Source organism: Mercenaria mercenaria, chromosome 9, assembly GCF_021730395.1.
Source record: "Mercenaria mercenaria strain notata chromosome 9, MADL_Memer_1, whole genome shotgun sequence".
NCBI lineage: Eukaryota > Metazoa > Mollusca > Bivalvia > Venerida > Veneridae > Mercenaria > Mercenaria mercenaria.
This window is the reverse complement of record NC_069369.1, coordinates 58,383,370-58,407,490: the sequence shown is the minus strand read 5'-3', so window position 1 is coordinate 58,407,490 and position 24,121 is coordinate 58,383,370. Positions and strand designations below refer to the sequence as shown.

Genomic DNA, 24,121 nt, shown 5'->3' with positions numbered 1-24,121 from the left:
TGAAGAAAATTAGTACCGGCCGTAGAGCGTTAGCCTTACATGTACGATTCTTTTTATTTCCATTGTCGCGTTGGTTCGTTACCCACCGATATTCAAAATGCAGTAATACAGCACTACGGTAATATACATTCTTGCATAAAAACTACTTTTTTCACTGGATCCGCCCATGTATACACGGGAGAAAAATCGTGCGCAAACAAGGCAATTCACGTGATGTTAATACATGATTTTTATTTTTGAAATGCTTTACCTGGGACGTATGTATGTATTTCTGCGCAGACTGATATTTGGCATCTGCATCTTGTTTCTTCCATAATAACCTTTTCTTGTAGCATTATAGATACAATGTAATCCAAGTATGTTTAGCTGTATCAGTTTCCAACCCCAAACGTACTGCCCCCATCAATGTACGCACTAGCTTCTCTTAGAGTTTACTCCCTTTACAAAGTGTCTGTTCAGTTATTGTAAATAACTGTGAATAAATAAGTATCGCGTGTAACTTGTGCTATTGCCCGTTTTTAGGAATTATATTAATGATTGTTGTTAGTATCAGTCGGTTTGTTTTTACTGATTGTTCGCAGACTTCATATAATAAACCTCGAAAGCTAGTCACTAGCTTCGTACTCATCCGTACTATGTGTGTTCGTACTCAAAATAATTCGAATGTAAAGTTGTTATTCTTAAAATAATTGTGTTCCTGTTTATCAATTTTTTTAGTTATATGCAAAATTATGTGTAATGTTACGTTTGTAATAACTAAAAATAAAAATAAAATGCTCAAAAACCTTCAAATCACGCTTTTAGTAGTGTTGTTATTATGTGTGTTCCGGTTATTGATACTTAAAACATGTTTACCGTTTCCAAGAACAACAAGAATGGTAAATAAAAAATGTACCGGAATCGTCAAGTCATCACATATGAAAACAATGCATTTAGTCGTCGTGTAATGTTTTTTATGCAAGAATAGCGACAATACACGTTTGTTTTGTGTATTAACGCCTGCAGAAGCCCTTCGGTCTCGGTCACAAACAATCCCGCGGGCTTCTGCAGACGTTAATACACAAAAAAACGTGTATTATCCCTACAATAACGAACTGAAATATGGAAAAATGATGATGCTTGAAATAACCTTCAGAACATTTTGTACTATGCAGTTAGCATCATTCTTATACTGAACAATGTTTCTCTTTGCAACAACAGACGTGGACGCCTCGGACATATTGACTACACTAATACTGGCAATATACCAAAGAGGAATTTAACCTGCACGAAACTTCCACGTTTTCGTGACTATGCATAATACGATGTGTACACATAGCTGCTGGCTGGTCACCTTTAAATAGAAATTAATTTAATAATATTTCTATCTAAATATATTAATATATTCCAGGAAAAATGAATGATTATGGTGGTTACCCTGAAAGAGAAACTGGAAAAAAAAACACTTTCCTCGATGCGAACCTACGGCCCGCAAAATTCAGCATTTCAAACATCAATGCTTACCACTGAGCTACCGGGACTGACAGACGTGTTACAATAAAATATAACCAATATTATTGTTTATGTAAGCTGCTTTACCTATATTGTTAGTTTTATAAGTACAGAAAACATAAACAAACGTGACGTCACTCCGAAGTTATCAGACACGGACTGTACAATACATATCCGTAGGCCTGACCAACCTATAAACTGGGCAAGTCTATTTTATAAGTACATCAACACAGCTGACCCATTTAAACGAGCAGTACAAACTAATTGACAATGTTATAGTTTGAGAAATTCAATTTATAGACTCGTCTGTCGGTTAGGTAAATCAGCATGATTTACTTTGCCTTATTTAGACAAAAACCACCATCGTACTGAATAACATTACCTAAATAACGGACCTTTCCATTTTAAAAAGTACAAAAAGATCACTGACCTCAAAATCAAACTATTTTTTTTCCTTATAGATCACGCTTGATATCAAGCTTGAGGAAAATATTTTGTTTACAATTTTGCAAATTTTGCCCTGTATTAATGCACCTTGGAAACGTTCACCATATGCTGAATGCTGCACGTGTAGTAAGGCTATTAAACAGCTAAATGTACATGCAGCAACTTGTAGAAAGAGAAATGCATGCCAGAAGAACTTGTACAATAGTTAGGACCAATGATTTAGTTAACTGTTCTTCCTGTGTAGCAAAGCACGGCCCGGTTGTGCATGTGCTTGTATTGCGATGGAAACGAAATCTGCGCACGAGCTGTTGCAATTTTGCGACGCATGAAAAAAAAAACCGGAAGAAAAAAATGGCGCAAAATTTTGTCGCAGATGCCTGAGATTGTAGACTATTTAAAGGTAGGTATGATTTTATTATCCTAAGATAGAAACTATATTCCTACAGTAATGACAAAAATCTCGCGTGAACATTTGAGCTAAGAGTAGAGAGGGAACGAACATAGCCGCGAAAAAAACAATAACAACGTAAATGCGAGGCAGTCGATCAGGAGATACTAGTATTCAAATAACATTAAAATGTTGTTTACCTATGTAAATCTTTAACTATTTGAAAATCCGTGTCAGATTAAATTGAAATCTTAATTTATGCAACGTATATAAAACGATGACACTTGTGAACTGTGTTTTACCTTTTAAAGTCCCTCATTTATCTGTTTAGCAAAAAACATGCGTGGTAAAGATGTAGATTAAATACCACTGTATATCTCCGTTGTCAAATTATCATTTTACAGATATTTTAACACGGATTTGACAGTTTGACTTGCAGTTTGAATCATGAATGGTACATACAGGTTAAATGAAGGTTTTGAGTGGACTATAGATTGCGGCCATGTCGACGCCAAGGATGTTTCCAAGGTAAGTTTTTATATCTGGAATCACGGGACGCGTTGTCTTATACATGTAGCAGTATGGCCCCTGCAGGTAAGTGAAACGAAAAATGATTTTTCTTATTAAGCGTTTGATTGATGAAACTAACTGTGTTGGTGCATTACCTGAAAACCATCTATTATTGACATTTTATTAGACCGTTGTAATACGGAGGTAGACAATAAAGTCACGGAACGGGACTACTAGACCTGATTAACCGAACAAAGAATTTGTTTGACCTTCAACTACTGTACTCGAATGTTGTTATTTTACTTTAATGTTATATTTAGTCACCGTTTAAAGCTGCGGGTCTCCAGATCAATGTCGGTTGTTTTTTCTAAGCTTAGAAAATGTTTTCATTAGTTGGAAATTGCAATAAAAAGAAAATAGAAAGTGGTTATCTGCATTTTAGCCCCTTTTTCTATAAAGCAACTTTTTTTCTCCAACGAAATATGAGCCGAGAAAATAAGCAAATGGGTCGGGCCATTGATATTGGATGAAATATAGAAGGAATTTAGCTCCGCCATTGATATTGGATGAAATATAGAAGGAATTTAGCTATTTTTATGATACACATTAAATATCTTCTAAAAGAATACTTGTTTATCATTTTCGACATCTAATATCAATTGCTGTATGTGTTTTCAATCAAATTTTAATGTTCACTGTGCACAGGCATGTCCCCTAAAATCAGCTACACATTACTTTGTATACAACAGATTTCTGTTTATTTTGAGATAGTCTAGTAATTCATGTCTACAAGACGTACTTCAAGGAGTCATTACAAAATATTTGCGCAAGAAATAATGCCCAGTAAGCATTTCCTGTTAGGCCAATATCGGATATCAGTTAAGTTGGTCTGCAGTTCGCAGTTCGCAGTTCGCGTTTCGAATTGCGAACTGCAAACTGGTCTGCAGTTCGCAGTTCGCAGTTCGCGATTCGAATTGCGAACTGCAAACTGGTCTGCAGTTCGCGATTCGAATTGCGAACTGTAAACTGGTCTGCACTTTACGATTCAAATGTCAACGTGCAGTCTGATCTACACTGTCCTGCGCATTGCAGACAAGAATGCACTTCACGGTTGGTCTGCAGTTCTCGTTTCGAATTGCAAACTGCAAACGGTCTGCAGTTCGCGATTCGTGTTGTGAACTGCAAACTAGTCTGCAGTTTACGATTCAAATTTCAACGTGCAGTCTGATCAACACTGTCCTGCGCATTGCAGACAAGAATGCATTTCACAGTTTGTCTGCAGTGCGCGTTTCGAATTGCAAACTGCAAACTGGTCTGCAGTTCGCGATTCGTGTTGCGAACTGCAAACTAATGTGCAATTTACGATTCAAATTTCAAAGTGCAGTCTGATCAGCACTGTCCAGCGCATTGCGGACCAGAATGAATTTAATAATTAGTCTGCAGTTCTCATTTCGCGTTTGCAACTGCGAACTGGTCCGCGGTTAGCGTTCCAAATTGCAAACTGCAATCTTGTCTGCTGATTACAATAAAAATTTCAAAGTGCAGTCAGATCAGCACTTTCTTGCGCATTGCAGACAAGAATGCATTTCACAGTTGGTCTATAGTTCGCAGTTTGTGTTTCAAATTGTGAACTGCAAACTGGTCTCTAGTTCGCAGTTCGCGTTTCGAATTGCGAACTGCAAACTGGTCTGCAGTTCGGGATTCGTATTTCGAACTGTAAACTGGGACACAATTTACGATTCAAATTTCAAAGTGCAGTCTGATCAGCACTGTCCAGCGCATTGCGGACAAAAATGCTTTTCATAATATGTCTGTAGTTCGCATTTCGCGTTTCCAACTGCGAACTGCAAACTGGTCAGTTCGTGTTTCAAATTGCAAACTTCAATCTTGTCTGCTGATTACAATAAAAATTTCAAAGTGCAGTCTGATCAGCACTTTCTTGCGCATTGCAGACAAGAATGCATTTCACAGTTGGTCTTAGTTCGCCGTTTGTGTTTCCAGTTGCGAACTGCAAACTGGTCTGCAGTTCGCAGTTCGCGATTCGAATTGCAAACTGCAAACTGGTCTGCAGTTCGCGATTCGAATTCGAACTGCAAACTGGTCTACAGTTCGGGATTCGTATTGCAAACTGAAAACTGGGCTACAATTTACGATTCAAATTTCAAAGTGCAGTCTGATCAGCACTGTCCAGCGCATTGCGGACAAGAATGCTTTTCATAATAAGTCTGCAGTTCGCATTTCGCGTTTCCAATTGCGAACTGCAAACTGGTCCGCAGTTCGCGTTCCAAATTGCAAACTGCAATCTTGTCTGCTGATTACAATAAAAATTTCAAAGTGCAGTCTGATCAGCACTTTCTTGCGCATTGCAGACAAGAATGCATTTCACAGTTGGTCTATAGTTCGCAGTTTGTGTTTCAATTTGGCAACTGCAAACTGGTCTGCAGTTCGCGTTTCGAATTGCGAACTGCAAACTGGTCTGCAGTTCGCAGTTCGCAGTTCGTGATTCGAATTGCGAACTGCAAACTGGTCTGCGGTTCAAGATTCAAAATAAAAATATATTTGAACGTTACTCTTATACTTTTAAGTAATAGGTCAGTATTTGCTAAATATAAAATTTTGAGCCGTGCCATGAGAAAATCAACATAGTGGGTTTGCGACCAGCATGAATCCAGACCAGCTTGCGCATCCGCTCAGTCTGGTCAGGATCCATGCTGTACGCTAATGATTTCTCTACTTCTTTGCAGTAGGCTTTAAAAGTGAACAGCATGGACCCTGACCAGACTGCGCGGATGCGCAGGCTGGTCTGGATCCATGCTGGTCGCACACCCACTATGTTGATTTTCTCATGGCACGGCTCATTAATTTTAATGGTCTGCACTTCCTCCCTCTTCATTAGAACTGCAAAGTAATGGCAAGTCTGCGGCTCCTAGTTTTCAATTCGAACTACGAACTGCAAACTGGTCTGCAGTTCTCAGTTCGCAGTTCGCAATTCGTAGTTCATAATTCGAATTGCGAACTGCAAACTGGTCATGTCGTCGTTCCAATTAGTTATGGACAATTTAATTCAAATTACTTATCAATGGCACAAATAGATAAAATCTCTAAAAGTATTAGACACCTGCACATATCAAAGCCCCACTTACATTAAACCAAACAAGATTTATAAAGTAATGTTTCTAAGCCAAGATCAAAGCCCAGGCTCTAGTACTGACCGTTTGCAGATTTCTTATGTCATATTTCATTATAATACTAAGACAATAAAACAGGTCTGTCGATGAGCCATTCCAGTGCTACCTTTGGACATATCCGAAGGCGGCGGCAAGAATGGTGTTAATTAAATGTTGGTATTTTATTAGCAGATGTATGTAATATACTGGTTTTGCCAGGGACGAGATTATACGGACTTTCTTCTTAATATGACACTATCTATGAATATTTTGTACAATAAGTCCAGTATAAACACGCTTTAAACACTGTCAAAATACGACTGTGTACTTTGCTTGAGTGTGGACTACTTTCGTTAATATTCGTTACTATTTATCAAATTGTTCTGTTTTAGAAAGTTAGAAATAGGTAAAGTTCATGGCAAAATTAGCCCGTCTCAGGTGCAGTTCATCGCAAAATTAGCCTCTCTCTCTGACTGGACAATCAATACAGGCTTCGACGCAGATATGTCAAGCTTGCATTGACCTGTAGGTTACAATCTGAATATTTTATATGTCAGAAATAATCCAAAGTCAGGTGAGCTATAGTCAGACGTGAGATGAGCATTCTTGAGTGGGCTGACAGTGACTTGAACATTCCGGCTAGTTACTTCAATATCCGGGCAAATTCCGTCAAATGAAACAGTTCTTTGATTAATCTTACAATTAATCTTTCGTTGATTTTATTTACAAAGGGCAATATAATTTTTGTTTAAAATTGAAATGATATACACACATGTACTGTAACAGAAATCACACAATGTAAATCTGAATTATTTTACAGGAACAACGCACTACTGGAAAAGCTGCACAAGATTTTTTTATTTTATTTTTTATATGTCAGTTCATGTGTTTTATGACCTTTTAATAAGTCCTAAATACAACAGAAATGTATTTGAGTTAAAAGCATTCCATAAGAAAAAATGTTATAACATCATGACAGTAAACGGGTTGGGCTTTAAGCCATTCAAGAGTTACATTAGGCCATACTTGGCTGTAGACGATCCTTATAATGGGTGTAAATGTCTTTACATTGAAACATGTCACAATATATATCAACTGATAAAATAAAGATAAAATAATACAAAGTTTTCACACAAAAAATAAAAAATTCACGCGCTCTGTAAAGAAATACAAACTACAATATTAAAGATATTTCAAAATATTCCTTGCCACACCGACTGGTGAATTAATTGAAGTAATCATAAGAATTCTAAATGATTTTAATTCAGTTTTCTATGAATTTTACTGTATTGCTCGTAAGAGTACATTAACTGCTCTGAGCGTAGAAGGAATTTGGCAGTAAAAGGTACTAAGAGAACACCAGTGAATTTCTTTCTCTCATTCTAGCTCTCCTTTTTACTCATAAAACAAACCAAGAAGATTGGTCATACAGGACGGATTACACCAAACCGGAAGTGACTACTCAGTGTTACATGTGAAGTAGTCCAAAATGTAGTTCCATGCTATGGATGAAGTCTGGTATAATGAGTGACATGAGGAGGTGACAGTTAAATTTTTGGCTTATGTTTATTGCTTATTGTATTGAGAATAGATCTAGACCATTTTCATTGTAAATTTCCTGGAATAAGTTTTATTCTTTGCGAAAAATGTCTACCTACACGTAATTGCTAAACGGCTGTTTTCATGGGGGCATTTTTAGAGGGTGATGTTTCTCAGAACAGATTATTTTTCTTATATACAACATAACATGTCAATATTTTTCTATTTTTGATAAGAAGACATGTTATACTAAATGACCATATATGGTTTTCATATCATTGAAATGCTCTAAAGTGCTGAAAATGAGGTCTGAATGTTTTGTTATTAATATGAAATAAATAAGGAATTGAATTGGTAGAATGTAACCTACATGACAAGAATTCACAAAGACTGTACAGGCAAGGATGAAGTGCCTCGGACATCTCCGTTAATATTCGTAATAACACGTTCATTGCCGAGGATATCCAATTCAATTAGACAGCAGCCGATCCCGCCAGGGAAAAGTATTAGTTTCCCCGCTATGCGCGGCGCACGTCACTATTAAGTTTAAAGAACATGAAATGTTACATCCCGTGACAAACATGCTATAACTTCTACATGTTTTCATTGTTTATATTTAAGCTTATCTATATTCGTCACCGATAATTGATATGGGCGGTTCCTCCATAAAAATGTTACTAAATTCATTGGAAAAAATCCTGCAAGATAGAAAAGCTCCATTTCAAGATTTTTCATTTCTTCTTTACTTTTCCAGTTTGCAGATCGCATTTGAAAACGTGAACTGAGAACAGCAAACTGCAGACCAACTATGAAATGCATTCTTGTCTACATTTTGCTGGACAGTGCTGATCAGACTGCACTTTGAAATTTGAATCGTAAACTGCTGCACAGTGTACAGTTCTCAATACGAATCTCGAACTGCAGACCAGTTTTCAGTTCGAATTTGAATCGCGAACTGCAGACCATTTTGCAGTTCGCAATTCGAATCGTGAACTGCGAACTGCGAACTGCAGGCCAGTTTGCAATTCGAAAGGCGAACTGGGAACAGCGGACCAGTTTGCAGTTCGCAATTCGAATCACGAACTGCGAACTGCAGGCCAGTTTGCAGTTCGCAATTCGAAAGGCGAACTGCGAACTGCGAACCAGTTTGCAGTTCACAATTCGAAACGCAAACTGCGAACTGTAGACCAACTGTGAAATGCATTCTTGTCTGCAGTTCTAATGGAGAGGGAGGAAGTGCAGACTTTTCACATTTATGTTTAGCAAACACTTGCCTATTACTTTAAAGTATAAGAGTAACCTTCAAATTCATTTTCATTTTGAATCTTGAACTGCAGACCAGTTTGCAGTTCGCAATTCGAATCGTGAACTGCGAACTGCAGACCAGTTTGCAGTTCGCAATTCGAATTATGAACTACGAATTGCGAACTGCGAACTGAGAACTGCAGACCAGTTTGCAGTTCGTAGTTCGAATCGAAAACTAGGAGCCGCAGACTTGCCGGCACTTTGCAGTTCTACTGAAGAGGGAGGAAGTGCAGACCATTAACATAAATGAGCCGTGCCATTTGAAAATCAACATAGTGGGTTTGCGACCAGCATGGATCCAGACCAGCTTGCGTATCCGCGCAGTCTGGTCAGGATCCATGCTGTCCACTTTTAAAGCCTACTGCAATTAGAGAAACCATTAGCGTACAGCATGGATCCTGACCAGACTGAGCGGATGCGCAAGCTGGTCTGGATCCATGCTGGTCGCAAACCCACAATGTTGATTTTCTCATGGCACGGCTCAAAATTTTATATTTAGCAAATACTGACCTATTACTTAAAAAGTATAAGAGTAACGTTCAAATATATTTTTATTTTGAATCTTGAACCGCAGACCAGTTTGCAGTTCGCAATTCGAATCACGAACTGCGAACTGCAGACCAGTTTGCAGTTCGCAATTCGAAACGCGAACTGCAGACCAGTTTGCAGTTCGCAATTTGAAACACAAACTGCGAACTATAGACCAACTGTGAAATGCATTCTTGTCTGCAATGCGCAAGAAAGTGCTGATCAGACTGCACTTTGAAATTTTTATTGTAATCAGCAGACAAGATTGCAGTTTGCAATTCGGAACGCAAACTGCGGACCAGTTTGCAGTTCGCAGTTGGAAACGCGAAATGCGAACTGCAGACTAATTATGAAAAGCATTCTTGTCCGCAATGCGCTGGACAGTGCTGATCAGACTGCACTTTGATATTTGAATCGTAAATTGTAGCCCAGTTTACAGTTTGCAATACGAATCCCGAACTGCAGACCAGTTTGCAGTTCGCAATTCGAATCGCGAACTGCGAACTGCAGACCAGTTTGCCGTTCGCAATTCGAAACGCGAACTGCAAACTGCAGACCAGTTTGCAGTTCGCAATTGGAAACACAACCTGCGAACTATAGACCAACTGTGAAGTGCATTCTTGTCTGCAATGCACAAGACAGTGCTGATCAGACTGCACTTTGAAATTTTTATTGTAATCAGCAGACAAGATTGCAGTTTGCAATTCGGAACGCGAACTGCGGACCAGTTTGCAGTTCGCAGTTGGAAACGCGAAATGCAAACTGCAGACTAATTATGAAATGCATTCTTGTCCGCAATGCGCTGGACAGTGCTGATCTGACTGCACTTTGACATTTGCATTGTAAACTGCTGCCCAGTTTACAGTTTGCAATATGAATCTCAAACTGCAGACCAGTTTGCAGTTCGCAATTCGAAACGCGAACTGCAGACCAACTGTGAAATGCATTCTTGTCTGCAATGCGCAGGACAGTGTTGATCAGACTGCACGTTGACATTTGAATCGTAAAGCGCAGACCAGTTTACAGTTTGCAATTCGAATCGCGAACTGCAGACCAGTTTGCAGTTCGCAATTCGAAACGCGAACTGCTTACTTCAGACCAAATTTGAAATGCATTCTTGTCTACAATCTGCCGGGCAGTGCTGATCAGACTGCACACTTTGAAATTTGAATCGTAAACTGCAGACTAGTTTGCAGTTCGCAACACGAATCGCAAACTGCAGACCAGTCTGCAGTTCGCAATTCGAAACTAGAACTGCAGACCAACTGTGAAATGCATTCTTGTCTGCAATGTGCAGGACATTGTTGATCAGACTGCACGTTGACATTTGAATCGTAAAGTGCAGACCAGTTTACAGTTCGCAATTCGAATCGCGAACTGCAGACCAGTTTGCAGTTTGCAATTCGAATCGCGAACTGCGAACTGCGAACTGCAGACCAGTTTGCAGTTCGCAATTCGAAACGCGAACTGCGAACTGCGAACTGCAGACCAACTTAACTAAAATCAATATATATCGGGCGGATATGAGTTTCAATATCGGTACGATATTAGTTTTACAAAGTGGACGTCATATTTGTGCAATAATGATTCCGTCAGATGGCAGTTAGGTGTTGATGTCTCATATCATCAGTATGTCGAACCAATATCATAAGTAGATATCGGTTTGCCTATGTAGGTCCAATATACATGTGCCTGCTGGAAATGCATCTTAAAATTATATTTTTCTCTCGTTACGTCCGCAAACACATTCTACTGCAGGAAAAACAACAAGAAAACGTGCCCGAGGCAAATGGCGTCGTTGAAGTTCCTCAACCGCCGAATGTTTCGACTGACCAAGAAATAGAAGACGTTCCCGACACAGCTCTGGTTTATAACGTCAGTGATTCACCACCAATATATTTGTCAATTGTGTTTGGTTTCCAGGTTTGTTTTTATTTTTAGCAACATATGGTTTCGTAACTTTCGTCCTAAGTTCTCTCCGAAAATCGGTCTTTTTTACTCTTGTCCGCGCTCTAAGTCGAACAGTTCTCATCTTATCTTTACCAAACTTAAACCAAATGTTTTTGACCGTAACTCCTCGGCTAAGTTCATTAACTAGCCGAGGCTTTGCAGAATTATGGCCCTTGATTTACCCAAAATCAGCTTTAAATGCTTCAAAGTTTTATTTGTATAGTGAGTAAACAATATAGCCTATACGTTGTGTTTAACTTGTTGTTTTATAGTTGTATGAAATGCATGTTACATTGTACTTTTAATCCATGATTTAATCGATTCTTAACAGTAAGAATATATTAGCTAAATGGGGGAAAATGCATTAAAATAATATAACAGACCTTATCCGTCACCAAACATCTTTAGAAAACGAAATGGCTTAAAAAAAGTTTGTTCTTGATAAATAAGGCATGCTAAAAATGAAATTAAAATTAATGTTTACTTTGTTACAGCAAGCACTACTTTCACTGTCAGGCAACCTGGCTGTATCTTTGCTGGTAGCGGAAGTTATTTGTGCCGAAAATGACGAAGAAATTAAAGCCAAATTACTTGGAACTACTTTATTCATGAGCGGCGTTACAACCCTGTTAATGACGTTTGTTGGCGCAAGACTTCCGCTGTTCCAAGGAGCCGCTGGAGACTACGTAATCCCACTTCTTGTCATGGTGGCCATAGATAAAGACCGCTGTGACTTGGATCCGGAACTAAGTATGATTTGAATGTCCTTACGTGTTGGTTAGTATGTGTAGATCATTCCCATCCAGCAGACGATAAATATCCAGGCCTAGTTTTTTATTCACTAGATTACCAATACGTAAATCGCTGATGAATCCTCGGCTGAACCAAGACTTGCGTTTACTAATATGACGTCGGAAAATATAGCCAAATTAGTCCGAGTTCTTTCAACACTTTTAGATGTAAACCACGGTGACGTGTGTTTAATCATATAAGAAACTGAGAACCAAGTTTATAACGATAATAGCACAAAAAGACCAGGAACATAAGCCATTCCATAAATGAATGTCGAAGAAAGCTACCTCTTGATACTATTCTACACTTATTATATGGATTGCCGGTCAGTTGTCAAACTATTGCCCGAGGTCCAAAGTTTTGACTATTGACCGGCCAGCCATTCAATAAGTAGTACACTCAACAAAATTCCTACTCGGTCAGTTTATATTTGAATTACTATTTTGTTAATAATGCATGTATTTACACGAAATTTCACATACCGACATTTAAATAGGTTCTACAGCTAATTTTTGAATTATTTTTGGCGACTAACGGCCAAAGTAATCGCATTAGGCGTTTTGACTAATATTGAATATTTTGCACGTGCCCGACCAACATGCACGTGTTCATTTACACTTTTGGCATTACTGACGAAAGTCCTTTTAGAAAAAACACATATCATGGTGGAATTGACACAAGAACAACGCGATCTAGCTGTCGGAATGTTCCTAGCCGGGACTTAACCTTATTTACGTTTACAAGAACCTTCAATCGTTGGTTAGCTACTCTCCGCGCTCTTTTGGCTAAATTTAACCGAAGTACAATTCACTGAAGTGACCGATTTTGAAATTTGTTGTATAATTCCGCCAGCCCAAGCGCGTTGCTCTTGAGTCAATTTCACGATGATATGTGTTTTACTAGTATGAGTTTCGTCAGTAATATAAAAAGTGTCAATTAACACGTGCATATTGGTGCACATGCCCTGCACGTGCAAAATATGTTATATTTGTCAAAACGCCTAATGCGGTTACTTCGACCGTGAGTCGGTCAAAAAAAATCAATAATTAGCTGCAGTACCTATTCAAATGTCGGTATGTGAAATTTCGTGTAAATACATGTATCATCAACAAAATAGTTATACAATATAAACTGACCGATTAGGAATTTTGTTGAGTGTACACCAGTCACCATGATCTTAACTACTAAAAATCATGGTTTATTTTTTACTGTAGTATACCAGTCACCATGAACTTAACTACTCAAAATCATGGTCTATTTTTTACTGTAGTATACCAGTCACCATGAACTTAACTACTCAAATCATGGTCTATTTTTTACTGTAGGATACCATGATCTTAACTTTCATTGTACGATACTTGAAACCATGGTTTAAATTTTACTGTAGCATGCCTGTAACCATGGTTTAAGTTTCTACTGTAGGATACTTGTAGTTCATGGTCTAAATATTTTATTGTAGGGTACTTGTAATTTTGGTATAATTTAAAACTTCATTTTTAGTTTCAAGGTCACAAAAGGAGGCTTTGCTGGCAAACACAACGCTGGATATGGTCTCAGTGCAAAGACCCATGGTGAAAAAGAATATTCAAACGGTACTCATGGTATTCGGTTTCTTATATAGGAAGTTTATTGGGACTAATGTGCTTCTTTACTTTTTAAGGATTAATAGAATTCTGATTTTATTAATTGATATTTTGACATTACGAGAGCTAAAATATTGTCAGTCTTCTACGTCACGAATTGTTCTAGATACACGTTCTTTTTAGCCCACATAACATGTTTAGTTCGAGTACATTGTATAAAATATTTTGCCAACAAAATGCCCACAAAACATGTATAGTTCGAGCACATTGTTTAAAAATTATGCCCACAAAACATTGTATAGTCCGAGTACATTGTATAAAAATTATGCCCACAAAACATGTTTAGTCACAAAACATGTTTAGTCCGAGTACATTGTATAAAAAATTATGCCCACAAAACATGTTTAGTCCGAGTACATTGAATAAAAAATTATGCCCACAAAACATGTTTAGTCCAAGTACATTGTATAAAAATTATGCCCACAAAACATGTTTAGTCCGAGTACATTGAATAAAAAAGTATGCCCACAAAACATGTTTAGTTCGAGTACATTGTATAAAAAAATTATGCCCACAAAACATGTTTAGTCCGAGTACATTGTATAAAAAATTATGCCCACAAAACATGTTTAGTCCGAGTACATTGTATAAAAATTTATGCCCACAAAACATGCTTAGTCCGAGTGCATTGTATGAAAAATTAATAAATATCATATCAATGCCTTGTTAGACCACAGTTTTCACACTTGTGAAAAATAAGACTGGTCGCATTCTTCACACAAGCTGAACATATTGTTCACATTTTCAGTGAAATTTGTGATCGATCTTTGTGTGTGTGTGTGTGGGGGGGGGGGGGGGGGGGGGGGGGGGGGGGGGGGGGCGGTACACACAAGGAATACGGCGGCAGTTTCACTAAAGCACACATTTCTCACGCTGCCCAGCCAAGGATTGAAAATTAATATGCATATAGTTCTTAGATACACCCTTGAAGTGGAAATTGCAAACACTTACAATTAACTATTTGAAAATTCGAAATTTGCGAGAAGCACTTTTAAGAGACAGACAAAGGTTCTTGCGCATGACTCTGATATTAAATAATGAGGGCTTCTACACTTTAGAAGTTATCTTTAATAAATTGCACAGAAGTTCATTTGAAATAATTATGTGATTTAGTGCAAGTCCCATTTTTGGTCATTCATATTCCTTACATGTCCAAAACGTGAAGCTTAGAATCGTATTCTTCACAGGAGTGTGAAGAATATGATTTGTGAAAATACTGCCTAACAATGCTTTATGTTAAACGCTTTTCATCTAATTTTCTGAAAGAAGATTTATTTTGACTGGGATAATTGTGATGACTGACAAGTGCTACTGTCCCTACCTACAATAGTTTGTGACTTTTGTTATTTAGCTACAGGGAAGTTTGATCTTGGCTGGAATGATCCATTTTCTGATTGGAGCCACCGGACTTGTTGGTGTGCTCATGCGGTTCATAGGACCCGTTACCATCGTGCCAGCAATACTGCTGATCGGCATTTATATTGTCAGAGCCACCGTCAATTTTGCTAAAGTCCACTGGGGGATCTCGTTTATGTAAGAATGATTTGATATTAGTTGTACGCATTTTACCCGCGTTTCACCTCCATTTTTAACATATTTACCCTTCATCTTCTCCCTTTTCAGTCAGATTTATTGCGCATGATTTTGTAAAATTACGTCTTCAAAAGATAATGGTTGCCAGATTGAATTCTTTCCCTTGGACTGTTTTTATCACATTTTGTATATGCTGAAGTCCACTTTTTATTTTTGTTTTGTATGATGAATTACACGCAAACAAATTTTGTTAAAAATGTGACAACTCATAGACGGAGAGATTCACGTTTAATTTGACAATTATTCCGCTTTCACTCGTAGGACATGTGCAATATCCCTTATTTTGGCCTTATATATGTCGAAAATCAAGCTTCCGGTTCCGGTGTGGACAAGACAGAAGGGGTGTCACATCACTAGATATCCATTTCATCAAATGTTTGCAGTAAGCGAAATTACTATTACTTTGTCTAAATCAGTGTCGTTCTTGAAGTAAAATATTTGGACAATTAACAATCAATACGGACAAAATATATGATTTGAGAAATTGAAAATGATATTTTCATGCACTTTGGTATTTTCTGAATAACATTTTTTAACTACTGTAGTTAATAATATTTCATAACTTACTTAAGAAATAGTTCGCGTTTTTTACACCATGTGGTGATTTTTAAAAATATATATACACTGTGAGTTTATATTATCTGTAAATCAACAGTTTACATAAAAAGTCACGAAACAACAATCATAGTAAATATATATGAGCCGCATCATGAGAAAACCAACATAGTGCATTTGCGACCAGCATGGAATCAGACCAGGCTGCGCATCCGCGCAGTCTGGTCAGGTTCAATGCTGTTCGCTAACGGTTTCTCTAATTGCAATAGGCTTTGAAAGCGAACAGCATGGATCCTGACCAGACTGCGCGAATGCGCAGGCTGGTCTGGATCCATGCTGGTCGCAAATGCACTATGTTGGTTTTCTCATGGTGCGGCTCAATATTATTGTAGATCTTAATTGCCATAATGTTTGGCTGGGCGGTGTGTGGGATATTGACGGTAACTGGTCGCCTAACAGACGACAAAAATTCCACCTCGTATTATACACGCACTGATGCCAGAAGTTATATTCTCACAACAGCTAAATGGTTCCATTTTCCCTACCCAGGTATAACATAATTTTATGTCATTTAACAATTTCCTCACTTATTGAAGTGTTAGTACCCGTCTCAATATAAGGAAACACTTTGTGTTAACAATAGACCAAAAATCAATTATTAACAATTTTTCATCCTTTGTTATGGATTTGTGTGTGATTTATACTTGATTAATAACCGAGCTTTGGTTTCATGATATTCTTAACTTAGAGGTATGCTTTACCCAAATTCATGTTCGAGAATATAAACAGTTACTGTATAATTATACTATTTATGTAACATAAAAATAACAAGTTTACATGTGTTAACAGAATAATACATTAGGTTATAACTTATCACAGTATAAATGTGTACTACCACCAAAAACTGGAAGTTTTTATTTTTTAACAAACTGCTGTTATGATTGTAACTCTACTTGCACAATTAACTTATATCTTTTTAATAAAGTTACATATATCTGAAGAAAATTTCTTACATGTCATAAATATTTAAGGATAAAATATTTCAGGGAAATAATTAATTGGATATCTTTTACTCGTTGCATCTAGTAAAAATTATATGAGAATATAGCCTAAAATATCAATTTTTATTCGAGTAGTTTTCTCATTTTCTTCGTGATATTGAATAATCAATACTGTTAGACTATTAGGATGAACATAGCTTTACATATTATGTAGAAATAAGATTTAAAAAAAATGGTCGAAAAAAAGTTAACGGCCATTTTCATTTTAGGGCAGTTTGGACAAATAGATTTCACAGTCAGTGTCTTTCTTGGCTTTATAATTGCGACATTCACCTCCATCCTCGATTCCATTGGTGATTATTACGCATGCGCGTCAATGTGTCGCGTGCCCCCACCTCCGGCACATGCTGTCAACAGGGGTATCGCCATAGAAGGATTCTGTTCTGCAATAGCCGGTTTGTTGGGCTGTGGTCATGCAACCACGACTTATGGAGGGAATATTGGCGCTATTGGAGTAACTAGGGTACACAAAAAATATTTTTATATGATCTGCAAAACATGTTTATTCTGGAAATTTTGTTGCACATTGCAAAACCTTTTTTGCGTTGAGGACCGTAACGAGGTCACAACACTAATGGCTGAGATATAGCTGTGGGACATGCTTTTATGTCTAGTGAAATTTCTGTTAGTTCATGCATATTCTTCAATGTATCCCACAACACAATTGTATAATATTTTTTAAAAATGCTGTGGTTTGCTTTGAAACTTTTCGCAAAGGCAAGAGTAACTTTATATCTTATTCTCACGCACATCGCATCGAATGTAAAGTAGGCTTTAACTTTTTATTTAGGTTATTGTTTGAAGACGTTTCAAGAAAAACACATGCATTAATTTGCTTCAGTGCGGTTACGAGCCGCCATTCCATAACGAACCATGGTGGTAAAATTGTTTCAGTTACCTCACTAAAAAGTGGAATGCGCCATGTACACAACTATTGAATTTTCTTTTCTTTTTTCAGGTTGCAAGTCGACATGTGTTCTTTGTTTGCGGAGTGATATATGTCATATTTGGAGTTATTGGCAAAATATCGGCCGTGTTCATCTGCATACCTTACCCTGTCTTAGGTAACATCAATCTTGCTAAGTCCGACAATGGTACTTCTCCTTATTGGTACGGTATGGGGATGATTGCGCGAAGGTTGTTCAGTCTTTCCAGTTTCGACACAGTGTTACTTCCCCTTATCTGTCCAGTAAAGGGATGTAATCTTGCTAAGTCTGACAGTGTTACTTCCCCTTATCGATAGGAAGGTTGTGCAATTTTGCTAAGTAGTGGGAATAAGGTTAGTGTCTAGTAAACGCAGGGACATAACCAGACACATGAAAACAGACCATCTAAATGAAACCGGAGCATTCCTACGCATTTTTCTGTTGAAAGAAAGAAAACAAAAACGAGGCTGAGCAACTATTTAAAATGTAACTTGTTATTATTTAACTGTCATCTGTTTGGTTACTATCCTTATTTATAAGGTGATAACTTAATTATATTCACAAAACAATTAAACTTGTTTATATTAACATAAATCAGATTATTTTCACATGAAGGTATGAAGATGGTGACAGTCTTGCTATGAATGGACATGCAGTTTGTCGTGTATTACACAGTTGTAATTAGTCCACCCCGTGACTTTATCAACTCCGGCACGGCACGGGGTACAGTTGCCCGTTCAGGTGAAAAAAAAAGACTTTACATACGACCTTGACCTGACTAAGCTGATGACATACTTAATTTAGCACATGATAACAACTTTAAGGAACACTGGCATTACAAACCTAATGAAATACCTTTGGCGGCATGAGGCACTTGTACCTTAAGCGGAATCTTTGATACATATGATTTTGTAACTAAACTGTCTTTGCAGGTGGCGCCCTCATTACAATGTTTGGTATGTTTACCGGAGTTGTTTTATCTAATCTCAAGGCTATTGACCTAAGTTCGAGTCGGAATCTTGCTATAATTGGTACAGCCATATTTGCTGGGCTCATGGTGCCATATTGGATAGAAACGTTTCCGACAGAACTACAGACAGGTAAGTTTTCCTTGAAACCAATAACCAGAATTTCTAAATCTGCATGAATTTGTGTAATTAACTTATTTGACTCGGTTACTGTTTAAGGTGAAATGCGCCTAATTTGAAGTTAATGGGTTTCGTTTCGAAATTGTGATTAATATAAAATTCAGCATATTCCTTATAGACTGCGTATTTTACTTTTTTGATATTTTTGTAACTTTTTTCTCTACAAACCTTCAAAACCGACATTGACGTCCATTTTTGATGAACCGCGATTTCACGTCCATCAGACGATTTTTGTTAATCGTTCTGTTCATTCTACAAAAATCGATTTGCTTGTTCCATTTTTATGTGAGGATTTCCTTGGTTCAGGAGGCTAGTAAGATAGCTTACTACACACATAGAGATTTCGACGTAATCGTTATTAAAGGAGAGTATCCATTAGGGCCAGTATCTTGAGTCTTGTTGGGTTTTTAGCTCAGCTGAGCACGAAGTGCTCAAGGTGAGCTATTATGACCGGTCATTGTCCGTCCGTCGTCCGTCAACATTTGCCTTGTGAACAAACTAGAGGCCACAGTTGTGACAGAATCTTTATGAAACTTGGTCAGAATGTTTGTCTTGATAATCTCTTGGTCAAGTTTGAAACTGGGTTATGTGGGGTCAAAAACTATGTCAGTAGGTCAGATCAAAGGAAAAGCTTGTGAACACTGTAGAGACCACAGTTGTGATTTAATCTTTATGGAACTTGGTCAGAATGTTTGTTTTGGTGATTTCTAGGTCAAGTTTGAATCTGGGTTATGTGGAGTAAAAATCTGGGTCACCCGGTCAAATCAAAGGAAAAGCTTTTGAACAATCTAGAGGCCACAGTTGTGACTCAATATTTATGAAACTTGGTCAGAATGTTTGTCTTGATTGTCTCTAAATCAAGTTTGAAACTGGGTTATGTGAGGTTAAATACTAGGTCACTAGGCTAGATCAAAGGAAAATCTTGTTAACACTCTAGAGACCACAATTTAAGTTTAAAACTCATGAAAATCGGTCAGAGTATTTGTATTAATGACCTCTAGGTCAGGTTTGAATCTGGGTTATGTGGAGTCAAAAACTAGGTCACCCGGTCAAATCAAACGAAAAACTTGTGAACACTTTCGAGGCTACAGTTGTGGCTCAGTCTTTACGAAACTTAGTCAGAATGTTTGTCTTGATGATCTAGGTCAAGTTTGAAACTGGATTATGTGGGATTAAACACTAGGTCACTAGGCTAGATCAAAGGAAAATCTTGTTAACACTCTAGAGTCCACAGTTTAAGTTTGAAACTCATGAGAATTGGTTAGAATATGTAACTCTTGATTACCTCTACGTCAAGTTTGAATCTTGGTTATGTGGAGTCAAAAACTAGGTCATCCGGTCAAATCAAAGGAAAAGCTTGATAACACTCAAGAGGCCACGTTTATGATCCTATCTTCAGGAAACTTGGTCAAAATGTTTATCTTGATGATTTTAAACCCAATTTCGAATCTAGGTCATCTGGGGTCAAAACGTAGATCACCTGTTAAAATCAAAGAAAAACCTTGTGTATGCAAAAGGGCTGCATAAAATCTCGGAAGATTTTTTATCTTGGTCCCGTGGGGTCAAAAACTAGATCATCAGGTCAAATAAAAGAATAAGCTTGGGTCACGTGGGGTCAAAAACTAGGCCCTCTTGTTTATGTAACGTCGGAGGTAATATGACGACGGTGGAGGAGGACCGCGTTTGAACAATTTTCTGTTGAATTCGGGCGTTTTGTTAGAACAGTCGGTCTTTCGCAATGTATCTGGATGGCTCACATGCAACAATGCCAATGGCATTGAATACACAGAATTGGTTAGGACGTGAGATTTCGGACATGTCTATGACATTAAACACTTGGCCACCGAGGCCTTAATATAATTATAAATTGTTTCCCTGAACTAGAAATAATAATATATTTTCCTGTGAAATTATTATTAAATTTTTGTCTCGACAGGTAATGAAAAAGCTGACGAGGTGCTGAAGATTCTCCTTGGCAATCCAAACATGTTTGGTGGTATCCTTGCCTGTTTCTTAGATAATACAGTCCCAGGTTTGAGTTTCGTTACATCAAAGATAAAATGATGCCATAGAGAATAAATTGAGCCGCACCATGAGAAAACCAACATAAGGCATTTGCGACCAGCATCCGCGCAGTCTGGTCAGGATCCATGCTGTTCCCTTTCAAAGCCTATTGCAGTTAGATAAACGGTTTGCGAACAGCATGGATCCTGACCAGACTGCGCGGATGCGCCGGCTGATCTGGATCCATATTGGTCGCAAATGCACTATGTTGGTTTTCTCATGGTGCGGCTCATTTATACTAAATAGTGTCTTGGAGACTGAGGTCATACAATGTTCTTTGTTAATTTCTTTTTACTATTCAAATTTGTATTTAGAACAGCAGAGAATTATTCAGGTCTTTATTGCGCATGCGTGAAATGGGTAGTTACGGATTCACCTACACATTGGTGAAAGACAAGAAGAAGGAGAAGGATTCACCTGTGTCCAACTTTGAATGAATGAGTTTGAAATTTAATTTTGACTAAGGTTTTAGAAAAAAAGCGTTATTTCTGTTTGTTTAACATTGTTTACAACGTAATTCTGTTGTTGAGTTCACTCACCTTTCTGAAACTATTGGTATTACAACCAATGCTAATTTGAGCACAGAAAACACCCTTTGCATTTTGAGTTCTAAGTATTTTTGATGAAGACTCCGGCAAGGAACGGAATCAGACTGCAGGCTGTACCACTTTTTGTTCTTTTTCGGGAGATCTGGCTAGAATATATCAAATACTCCAACAGATAGATGTCAATAACTCATTTTTTGATGCCTTTAAATGCATTTTATGATATCAAAAATAATTAGTGATAATATAAAATGAATTTATGATATCCATACATGAATCAATGGCTATTACTAAATGAATTTTTGATTTGTGATATCCATATATGAATTTAGGATATCACAAATCAATGAATCAATAGTAAAACGGCATCCATTAATTACATTATCGATGAATTTAATTGCATTATTATAATTTATTAAACAACTGATATATCAATATGTTAATTAAAAAAAAAAGTCAGTTTTTCAACTGTTTATAAAAAAAATTATATACCCTTCTCAAATGCGCTCATTTGATTGGTCGAAATGAGTGTACGCGCGAGTCCGCAAAAAGCGATATTGACCTGCAAAAGCGACAATGACTCTTGTGATATCACTTTTTCTTATATGTTTGAAATATAGGACAGTCAGATGAGAAGGGCATATAGTATAACATTTATAGACTTATGTTTCGGTTAATATGTGTTTTTACAGGTCCGTAAAACACATATTGACCTCAACATAAGTCAATAATTGTATAATAAAATTCCCTTATGACAATGCTCCTGTTATATTTCAGGAACGATCAGAGAACGTGGGATAGCGACCTGGCAAAATGTAGATGATCCCGAGAACGCGGCAACAAAATATGTTGAGGGACTGGAGATTTATACACCACTGATGCCTGCAAGACTTAGAAAATCAAAGATCTTAAGATTTATACCATTTTTACCAAATTCTACAACATGATAAGATTTTATCGCGTTTTATCGTGTTTTTTTTATACAAGTTCCGCTTACAAACGTGGGAAGTCACATTTGTAGCACCATGTTTACTAAACCATACAACGTGAGGAGGTCACAATGTTGCATTTTTTTGGTTTTTACCAAACCTTACAAAAGTGGGAAGTTACACATACATGATTTTAGTGTTTTTTACTATGTTTACAAAACCTTACAACGGGACGTGTGGAACGTCAACGTGACGTGTTGAACGTCATACGTAAAACATTTTATCGTTAAATTACGTAGTATTTCAGTGTGAGCTGACAAATGTTCAATTTATAGCGTTTTACCATATCTTCAAACCCAAAAACGCAAAGAGGTAAATTGTATCCCGTTTTATAGTTAACACTACAACGCGAAGAGGTCAGTTTCATTGTGTAATACAATGTACTGGGTTTATTAAATTCTGCCACGTAATGACATTAGTTTTTTACGTTTTACAGCTTTCTAAACCCAGCAACGTGAATCACGTGTCTTGTATAATACAATTTTATTGGAAGAAGGTCAATTTTACTACCATTGCAGTTTTAACCAAACCAAATGTTGAGTAGGTCATTTTTTATAGCGAATTACCATACCTTTCAAACTTTTCAACGTAACGTAGTCAACGTGGGGCAGTTGAGTTAATACGTTTTGCAATGGTGCCAAATCAAAACAACGTAATGAATGAAAATGTGTTTCGTTTCAAATTGTCAGCGTAAAGTGGACAAAATTTAGTATCCTACCCTACAACAAAATACGTCCAGACTAGACTTCACCGCAAATATTTCAAACTTTGGAGCGTTTTTTCCAGTCCCAGTACTGCAAAGGCTTCGGTGTTTCAAATCGTGTTTATTTCTAAAGGTTGTGACATACAAATACATGTAGTGCTCATTATATCTGTCAAAGCTTGTATGTATGATTATGTTGAAGTGTCACTTTACAAATTTGTGCGAGAAGTAGATGACTAGATACCAATATAAATTCAAGTCGAAGAACAGCGATACTCTTGTGTTATTTCAGCATTCCTTTGATTATCTCAGAAACAATTCAATAAAACTGTGATGTCCTATAAAGGCTGCCATAGTTTTCTGTTATGTTGAAATGCTTTTCTCTCTCGGTTCCATTTTTGTCCGTCAAGAACTGGTAAAAGCTTTTTTATTCCACAACAACGATTTTATTTCTGCCATTTTCAGTGAAACTCAGGGAAATAACAAAAAAGTCGTGCAAATCGAAAGAAAAAAGCTCTACATTTTTTTTATTAATCGACGAAAATACGTTGCAGTATTTTATATGATTTATTTCATTTCTATTGACTTTATATAGCAAAGGAGAATTAAAAGTGCAAATGTTACCAGAAATAATCAAAATATCACCTGAATTCACGTTCCCCACCAATGTACTTTGAAGCACCTGTAATTGAATTTTTTTTTCATGAGTAGAATGTCAAAAAGTCAAATTCAGACAGATACAGTTTTCGACAAGACGTCTTTTTTGTTGTTTTTGTG

General features: G+C 37.2%; 1 protein-coding gene across 1 annotated transcript; it reads left to right on the top strand.

Moving 5' to 3' along the window:
• Nucleotides 1-1,899: 1,899 nt before the first annotated feature.
• LOC123547217 (solute carrier family 23 member 1-like) lies at nt 1,900-23,615 on the top strand. The gene is made up of 12 exons (XM_045334141.2): nt 1,900-2,854; nt 11,134-11,298; nt 11,820-12,075; nt 13,618-13,709; nt 15,112-15,293; nt 15,615-15,735; nt 16,301-16,457; nt 17,179-17,432; nt 17,928-18,033; nt 18,828-18,995; nt 20,980-21,075; nt 22,430-23,615. Exons 1-12 carry the CDS (start codon nt 2,774-2,776, stop codon nt 22,597-22,599), a joined length of 1,848 nt encoding a protein of 615 aa, XP_045190076.2. The 5' UTR covers nt 1,900-2,773; the 3' UTR covers nt 22,600-23,615.
• The last annotated feature ends 506 nt before the right edge of the window (nt 23,616-24,121 follow it).

What these genes read in the sequence shown, in the direction of transcription:
- LOC123547217 (XM_045334141.2), top strand. Translation starts at nt 2,774, where the DNA reads ATGAATGGTACATACAGGTTAAATGAAGGTTTTGAGTGGACTATAGAT. An exon ending in CAATTGTGTTTGGTTTCCAG is followed by an intron (nt 11,299 to 11,819) that starts GTTTGTTTTTAT and finishes ACTTTGTTACAG; the next exon opens with CAAGCACTACTTTCACTGTC. An exon ending in CATACCTTACCCTGTCTTAG is followed by an intron (nt 18,034 to 18,827) that starts GTAACATCAATC and finishes CTGTCTTTGCAG; the next exon opens with GTGGCGCCCTCATTACAATG.